The 9,145-nt window shown below is 49.6% G+C and overlaps 1 protein-coding gene across 1 annotated transcript in view; it reads left to right on the forward strand.

Annotated features, from left to right (window-relative positions):
- The window catches only part of LOC128935828 (ubiquinol-cytochrome-c reductase complex assembly factor 1), a 47,569-nt gene extending 43,454 nt beyond the window's left edge, over window positions 1-4,115 (forward strand). Inside the window, exon 10 of the mRNA XM_054274384.1 lies at window positions 2,248-4,115. Within this exon, the coding sequence (XP_054130359.1) occupies window positions 2,248-2,382 (135 nt within the window). The 3' untranslated portion in view covers window positions 2,383-4,115. The remainder of the gene's footprint in view (window positions 1-2,247) is intronic.
- Window positions 4,116-9,145: the final 5,030 nt, after the last annotated feature.

Below are 9,145 nucleotides of genomic sequence, written 5' to 3' on the forward strand. Positions count from 1 at the left end.
TGAACCAGATCGCTAGGAAATGTTGGTGGGATAAAATCCATGTGGGCACCAAAGAAAGAGGTTATGGAGTAAAAGTGGAGGGCGTTGGACAGGAAATTGAAGACCAGAACTTTCACAACATCATTCTCTGTAATGTTTCCAATACCATATTCAGGATCAGATAGAGGTATAGAGAGACAGTATGTAAGTGTGTGTCTGAGAAAATGGGAAATAAAGGGCTGAGCTTCCTAAGGAACTGAGGACACTTTGGGAATGCCAGAGCGTTCTCAGGAGGGACTGGCTTAATTAAATGCTGAAGGTTGCTGATGCTCAGTGGTGAAGCTGTAGGAAAGCTTGCTGGGGACAAGAACATATAAAACATATGTAATTTGGGATCATTTCTTGCCAGATGGGGAATTTGCTGCACTTCTGGATATTCAAGCAAAGGATAGGTCTGAAGCAATCAGCAGTTGAATAGGAAAGAGTGATCAGGCAGGAAAATGTGGCACATTGTGGAGGAATGAGCACAGGTTCTGTGCAGACAGATCATTCCTGCAGGCCAGTGGTGCACTTGAGGAAAACATTCCCAGCTTTGCATAGGCACCAGTGAGCTCTGAACTGTTACTACACAGGAATGAGGCCTTGAGTTCCATTATAAAAATGTCAGTTCAGCACTCCATAGCGTTTAAAAAATGTAAAACAAATCCTCAGAACTACTGGGAATGAAATAGAGGATAAAATCCTGCTGTGGTGCCAGTTTTACATGTCTAGTACCATTGTGAGCTGGAATAATGTGTCTGGTTTGGGTGCTGACCACCAGAACAGATCCAACGTTACCTGAAGAAGGCTCAGACAGGAGGACTAAGGGTGACAGTGAAACTGCTCCTTTTTTAGCAATGAGTAGAATCCCCTGCCCAAAAAAGAATGGGAGAAAAAATGGAGACATCTCTGGGAAATCCTGAAGGCATGTGAAAGGTGAGGAAGGAAAGGTATTGAGGGACACAGGAATGTGGGGACAGAGCATTGGCACAGTTGATTGGGATGCTGCAATTGCACATGGGGTTCCAAAGCCACTGGCAAGATTTATGGAAGAAAAGTTTGCCCAGGGCTATTAAATCCACAACCACTTCAGACTCAAAATCTGTGAATGAACAGATTCTGAGAGGGAGGGAAAATGGACAAGGAAAAGAGCATTGTGTGCTGTGTTTAACTCCTCCTGGGGAAGCTGCTGGTGGTGACTGTCAGGAACAGGACATTGTCCCTAGGTGGCTTCCCAGTGTGACCCTCTGTGACCATGGGTCATTCATTCCCCTGTTGAGAAACTCCTTGCCCAATTATCCTTTGTTTCTATAACACCGTGTACCAGGTTGTCCCCAGTTTCTTGTGGGTCCTGTCTTTAACAGTGGCTATTAGTGGGTGCCAGAGGAGAACATACTGACAGCACAGCATGTACTGTGCCCCTGATCAGCTCTCCCAGCCTTCCTGAGCTAATGGTGCTGGGATTATCTTTGACTCATCCTTTAATGACTTTTTTTTTTTTTTCTCATTTCCCATATTTAGGGTGACCAGTGGCAGCAAGTTGACCCTCTGCTATATGATGAGAGGGGTTTTTTTTTTTCATCTTGCTTATATTACACCCTAAAATTACAGTAGGTCCCAACTATCTTGCTCAGAGAAGTTGTGGATCCCCCATCCCTGGAAGTGTTCAAGGCCAAGCTGGACAGGGCTTGGAGCAACCTGGGATAGTGAAAGATGTTCCTGATGGGCTTTAAGGTCCCTTTCAACCCAAACCATTCAGGGAATTCTTCTGTTGGGAGGATGAGCATTCATTGCATGTTCACCTTTTCCAGCTCATGTGCTTTGATGTGATAAATCCCAGGTGTTCCCTCCTGCTCAGGCCATTTTTCTGTGGCTGAAGCCTCGGCTGTGTGCAGGGTGGGAGCTCTCCATGGGGCTCTGGCCTGGGCAGTGTTCCCTGCAGGAACCACCAGGAGGATGAAGTGACTCACTGCAGCTTTGCTGGCTCCTCTTTGCCCTGTTGCCAAACCTTCAGAGGAGGCATCAGTGACGCAGGTGGCTCCAGAGGATCTGCAGATCCTTATCCTGGCCTTGCCAGTCGGAAGTGACCGTTTTAGGTCCACCTCACCCAAATGGCAGAGTAGGCTGAAATGTCCCTGTTGTGCTGCTTTTTGGAGCGAGGTGTGTGTGTAGCTGCTGAGGGAGCTGCCTGGGCCACGGGCACGTGGCAGTGACTGGCTGTGCTTGCAGGTGCAGCACCTGGACGCGCTGAGCGGGGAGGATCTGCTGCTCACGGGCGAGGTGAGCTGGCGGCCGCTGGTGGAGAGCAACGCCCGCAGCATCCTCAAGCCCCTGTCCCCCGTGTACAACGATGAAGGACTCTGAGATCCACGTGCCAGGACAGCTTGGGAAGCGTGGCTGCAATGGGACTGGGCTGAGGCTGCGTGGTTGGGAAGAACAGTTTGCTGTTGGAAGGAAGATATTTCATTAGCTCTCCCAGCCGTGGTGCCTCGGTAGCCTCCCGAGCAGCCGTACTCCTGAATCTTCACCTGCAAATAAATGCTCATTGTTTTAAGAACCTCTGTCCTTTTTATGGACCCGAGTGGCCCTTGCTGACATGGACAGAGCTGCCTTCTGCCTTTAGGAAACCAGGTATTCACCATGATGTAGAGTTCTCTCAAAAAGACATTTCTGTCCCTTGCCTTGTTTAAAGAGCTGCTACTCAGAGACACAGTGGTGTCCTCTGCTCCCTGAATGGTTGTAATTGTAAATGTGAGCTTTGCATACCTAGATATTAAGTATATATTTTAAATGTCTGATGCCAAGATGGAATGGTCCATCTTTGCATTAGTGGAGTTAAGAATCGCTTTAACATTCTGAAGGGTTTTCTGTGAAAATCCCTTTTAGGAACTCACCGCTTTGTTGCACAAGGGTGAGAGAATGCAAAGAATAATGCACAGTCCCCAGCAATCCTCTGTGACTTTGGCTGTCTGAGGGAGATTAAAGCCCCAGTTCTGACTGGGCTGGCGCTAAAAGCTGCCCCAGAACCTGATGTTCAGTCTGCCTTGCTGAAACTTCCACATTCTTCGTAGAATTGTCTTCTAGGAACTCCTTTATGAAAAGAACATCCCTGTTGTGTCCCTGGGACAGGACCTCCATCCCCTGCAGCAGCAGTCCAGGGGTTTTAGCAAGATCCTTCAACACCAGTGAAAACTTTCTATGGCTGTGCAGGCAAATGGTGCCAACACAGCAATTAGGGGAGCAGGAGCTGCACTGATGAGATCAGCAGAGGCTGAGGTGCTCTGTGTGGGTGGATGGTTCACCAGGCTGTTTCCAGGTCAGTGGCAAAAAGAGTTTTTATTTCTCTCCTGTCCAAAATCTGAGTCAATAATAAATGTCAGTCTGGGTTAAATTGCTGTGTGTTTGTTTTCTGTGCCATGTGTGCTTTTGATAAGAATAAACCCAATAAAATCAGGACTTATTCCTAATAAAAGTATTAAGCAAAAGTAGAAGGTGATAATCCTTAATTTATGAATTTAATCCTTAATTTGTGACTCCTTAGTCTGGTGAAAGTGAAACTGTGCCTGGTTGTGACTATTCTTCCTTCCCAAGTTGCTTTCTTTGTGTGTGCGTGTTGGGGAATATTTGCCATCCCTTCCCTGTTTTAAAGGCAGTGGGATGCAGCACAGAGGCTCCCAAACACTGACTTGTGGGGTTGTTTTAAAATCTTCTGTTAGGGAGCCTTCTGTGTATAAAAAAGGTGTTTTTTTTTTTTCCAGAACGAGCTTCCTCAGTTTAACTTGTTATAAAATGAGGCATGTAAAGAGCCCCTCTCTCTGTGTGAGGTGTATCCCTTCTCTGTGAAAACATTACAGCCCAAACAACTTGCTTGCAGTTTATTTAAGATGCTTTTGTTGAAAGCTGAGCTAAGCAGAGAAACCTCTTATGTGTGAAGTATTATACAGTGTGTGTGAGATAATAACACCTTGTAATTCATTACAGCTGGCTTGTATTTACATAAAAGAAGGCTGAGCTGTGTAGGAATTTGCTGATTAATTTATTTTTAATGAGAGTGAAGTATACCAAGTACCAAAATAAACTTTACTTTGTGTATCTTACTGCTCCTGAAATAGGTGGAAAAATTAATGGTAGATATTTTGGCTCAAAACTACATACATTAATTCATATACAAAACAGTTATTTAAACTTTAACCCCTTTCCTGCTGTGGAATTTAAACCTGAGCTCATGTTCTCCATGCCATGGGAACAGGGGCTGGGAGCACAGCACCATCGAGGCTGGAGAGCTCTGGAGTCCTTGGGCTGGCCTGGAGGGGAGAACAGCTCCGTGCTCTGGATGTGGGACAGCGTGTGGTCAGGCTGAACCCTCCCCTGTGTTTATGGGCAGGAGACTCCACAAGTGATGGTGCCAGATTGGAGTCGTTGGCATCTGCCCCTGCACCTTTTATTAGGGTGAGGATGAAGGGCTGTAATCACAGCTCTGCCTGGCCATGAAATGCCCTCACCGCCCGCTGGAAGGGCTGAGCCAGCACAGGGCTGTGCTTGGGCGTGTGGGGCCTGCGGAGAAAACAAGGCAGATACTGTCTCTGAGCTAAAAGGGTAATTTGTTACAGAGGCAAAATCCACTGGAGGCTACACAGGACCAGGGGAGACTTTGCTTCCCAGTCATTAGTTACCCAGAGCCAGGATCCTACAGTATTAGATTGGAGATCAGAAGAAATCCTTCCCTGTGAGGGTGGTGAGGCCCTGGCACAGGTGCCCAGAGCAGCTGTGGCTGCCCCTGGATCCCTGGCAGTGCCCAGGGCTGGGTTGGATGGGGCTGGGAGCAGCCTGGGACAGTGGGAGGTGTCCCTGCCATGGCAGGGGTGAAGTGAGATGAACTTCAAAGTTCCCTCCAACCTGAACCATTCTGGGATTTTACTGTGACCCCTGTTGCTCTCAAGAGGTGAAGAAAGGTGAGCTGGAGAGCTGCCATTGCCTGTATCTTACTTAAGACAGAATGAAAGAAAATCCAATCCCAGTAGCAAAATCTGCCCTCTGCAGTGTTCCAGCAGGTGAGTGATTCCTATGCACAGCTCTGCTTCCAGGGCAGCAGAACAGAGGGGGTTAAACCAAACATTGTAAAGCCCATCTTTTATGGACAGTTCTTTGTTTATGCTGTTGGGTTTTTGGAAAGTGGTCTCAGACCATGAGCTTAGAGGCACTTACTGTATCTAAATGAACATATCCATGTGAATTTCTTCTGGAAGGAACCATCACCATCCAGCCTGATCTCCTGTCTCACAGACAGCATTTGGACATCACTTAGGATTCCAAAGGACTTCAACTTTTCCAGATGTCTTAAAATGAAGAGACATGAGCCCCTAGGAATCATTCATGATTTCAGCTGGATCCTGGGTTGCTCCCTGTGGGTAGGAGGATCAGCACTCACTGTCTTCTCTTCTGTTTTGCACCATGGGAGAGTAGAAGCATGTTTTGCCTCTCAGGGTCTAACTTGGGAAGTCTCTTGCTGTAGGCTGGTATTTTTGAGATGTTTTGGAGTAGGGGGAGTCATCTGATACTCTTCAATGCCCCCTCTCTGTTTTAGGTGGTTAAATGTTTTCCTGTGTCACCTGCTCACACCACCTTTGGGTGTTGAACTGTTTTCTCCTGCATCTTCAAGGTGCTGCAGTGCAGAGAGCACAGCCATCCTCCATGATCTCCACCCTCCTGTGCTGTTGCCACTTCCCAGATTTGTGACTCCCATCCCCACCTTGCACAGGGTGATGTTTTCAGTCGTGTCTGCCCCACCAAGTCCTAGGTCAGAACTGCTGCTCCTGGCCTGGCAGTCAGAATTAACCACTGTCCTGTCTCCCTGCCCATGCCTCAGCAGACGTGGGAAGCAGAAACTGGACACAGAACAAGAACCAGAGCTGTAAATGAGATGAATGTAGAGTAGGTGAAGAGTAGCAAAGCTGGGGGGTGTGAGCATCAGCTGGGAGGGGACTGGTTGTGCAAGCTTGGTCCCTGTGACCTGTGCCAGGCACCACTCTGAGGAGCAGAGGGAGCCATGCCCTACCCTGTGACCCACTTGTGTTTTCCACATTCTCCTACTTGTTGGAGAATGGTTTAATCCTGGTGGTTGCCTGCATCCCAGTGATGTGCTGAAGTCCTGCTTGAGCATTTCGAGAGGTTTGCTGATCCCCTCTCCAGGGGTGCTGAATGAGGCATTGAGCTCCAAGCTGCACTGGGTGCTTCCTTCCTTCCAGGCAGAGAAAAGTCCCACTGTAGGGAATTGTAAGTGTTTAAGTTAATCCATACCTAGAACTGCTGTGCCTTCCTAATTCTGCTAAGCGAGCTGTGCCACAAATGCAGTGGTTATTTCAGGCCCCAGTGTGGGGTTTGGTCCTGGCCACAGCCTTGTGCACGAGCATTTTTCTTGGCTGATGCTGGTGGCAGCTAATTTAGAATCATAGAATCATGGAACACCCTGACCTGGAAGGGACCCATCAGGGTCACTGAGTCCAGCTCCTGGCTGTGCACAGGACCCCAGGAATCCCACCCTGTGCCTGAGAGCATTGTCCAGGGCTCCAGGTGGAAACTTCTCTGTATGGGTTCCTTCCCTCCCCATCTGCCTCTTCACATCTGCCCTGCTTTGTCTGATCTCTGTTGTCTCCCTGGTTAATGAACTCCAATCAAGGCTTCTTTGCTCTTTTTTCTGCAAAAAGCTGTGATGAACCCATGTCCTGTCCTTCCCACTGACCTGCACTGTGCCCAGCTCTTCCAGGCTGGGGGCACACCTGTCCCAGCTCTCTGGGTGACGATGTCCCTGTGCCACTGGAACAGGATCAGCATCTTTGGGCACTTTGTGTCTGCACAGCCTGGCCCTCAGCATGCTCTCCTGAAGGTCTGGGAAGGCAAGGAGAGGGCAGCAGCTTATGTGAGAGCCTGGGAAAGCTGGCAAGGACATAGGAGAGACCCTGAGGCTCAGCAGGGGTGACCAGTGGGCTCTGCTGCTTACACAGTGCCCACCCCTCCTCTGCCTGCAGAGGGACTGTCACCTGTGGGTGCCTTGGGCTGCCTGGCCTCCTGCACCCTGAGGGGGCAGTTGGGTGTTAACAATCCTGTGATCCTTCCCGACTCCTCTGGTGAGGGTTTTTTTGACCACTGCCCCTTCTTCAGGCGCTCAGGGCTGCCCTGTGCATCCCACATGTGTCTTCCTGAAGTTGCTGAACATGTTGAGGGAGTGCTTGTTTTGCTTACAGTCATTCAACCTGCTGGGCAGCTTGCTCTGCTCATTTGTGGGACAGAAGAGATGGCTGGGCCTCATCCTTCCCCTGGGAATGCAGAGCTCACATGGGAGTGATTCCACCTTCTGCTGTTACATCTCAGTGGCTGCTCCAGATGTGATTTGCTGGGAGCAGCCAGGGAGTTCAGGTCAAGTGGCAATAGAACTGTCAGAGGGACCTGGGGCAGGTTAGTGGAAACACTCCCAAACACTGCCTTGAATTTTTTTTAATCTTTTAGGGAGCCCTCTGCATATAAAAAAAGGCATTTTGGTTTTTTTTTTTTCCTCAGTTTAACTTGTCATGTAAAGAGCAACATCTGTAACCAGCAGCATCCTCTGTCCTGCTGTTGCTGTCTGGTGCAGGTGTGTTCACCTGGGAGGGCCCTGCTCAAGCTGCTGAGCCTGGATCCTGCTGGGAGCTACTGCAGCTCCTCCAGAGGTGAGAGCTCCCTCGTGCTCATTGAAAAACTGAGGAATTCTGCACACTCAGAGCCTTCATTAATGACTGCATCACATGAGCTGGGATCCTTCATGCCTCATCCCACCTGCCAGCTCCTGGGCTGCTCCACATCCTGTCAAAACCAGGCATCTTAGGCAGATTTACTCAATGTGCCACATCCTTCCCTGTGCACCCTCTTCCTGCTGGTAGCCAGAGCCAGTGGTGTTACAACACCCAGTTCTGTCTCTGTGGATTCCCTTTGGAAGGAGACACAGAAGGGGTGTCTGGAAGTGCTTTTCCCATGTTCAGGACGGGGCAGCAGCTGAAGGAAGCAGCTCTGTGTCCCTCTCCTGGCAGCTGTGCATCAGCCCCCCGGGCAGCTCAGGGCTGCACCACAGCAGCTCCATGGACTCACCTTGGCTTCCCTGCATGGCACAGGGGTGTGGAGACCTTGGGGCTGCAGAGGGACAGAACCTCTGTGCTGGGCACACCCCTGGGCAGGGGCAGCAGGGCTGGGGGGTCCCTGCCTCCCCTGACACCCTTTGTGTTGGATCATTTGGCCTCTGGCTGGCAACTGGTGTCCAGTGCCCCCCTTCAGCTGTGCAGGTGTGAGGCTGCCTCTCCCCTGACTTGAGAGGGTCTTAACAAATGAATGGTAAAGATGAAACATGGAATTAATGTGCTGCCACTGTGCTTGGATTGTGTAACACCATGGTTGGGAATGTTGGACAAAAAATGGGGAGATTTGACTTTGCTCTGTGGGTTCAGTGCTGACAGAGCTCAGTGCAGGAACTAAAACTGGGACTTCTCTCATCCAGCTGTGCTGGCTGAGTGCATCTGGCCAGTGAATTCTGCAGTGGAGCACTGCTGTGCAGTGCCTTCCAGAAATGCTGGTACAGCACCGAGGAGCACCCTGATGTTTTGAGATGGAAGATTGGGTTTCAGTCTGAAATAGAGGGGGGGAAAAAGCAAATCTGGCTTCTTGTGTTGCCGGGTGAGTGCTCTCCAAGATCTATCAGGAAACAGACTGGCAGGCTGCCTCCATGTGTGCGTGAAGAGGAAGCAGCAGGTACATTCTGTGGAGAGCCCAGGCAAGGTGTTTGTGTTTGCTGAGCTCCAAGAACATCTGTGGGATGGAAGAATGAAGTATTGCCTAATGCTTGGCTGAGCTCAGTTATCAGCCAGAGCAGAGCTGCCCAGGGACATGGACTTGGCAGTGGCACTTGGGGGTAGCGTTCAGCCAGAGGGAATTTTCCCCTTGTCCTTCTCTGTTGATTGCAGAAGGTGTGTAGACAAGACTTCCAGATAAGATCCCAGGTTTTAGCTGGCAAAAATGGGCTGATGAGATTCCCACATCCTGTGTTGGCCAATCAGCCTCTGGAGTGCCAATTAGAGCCCTTTTGCCAGACAGCAGGGACAGGACA

Source organism: Melozone crissalis, unplaced genomic scaffold (assembly GCF_028551555.1).
Source record: "Melozone crissalis strain CALT ecotype California unplaced genomic scaffold, PUWL_Pcris_2 ptg000017l_1, whole genome shotgun sequence".
Lineage (NCBI taxonomy): Eukaryota > Metazoa > Chordata > Aves > Passeriformes > Passerellidae > Melozone > Melozone crissalis.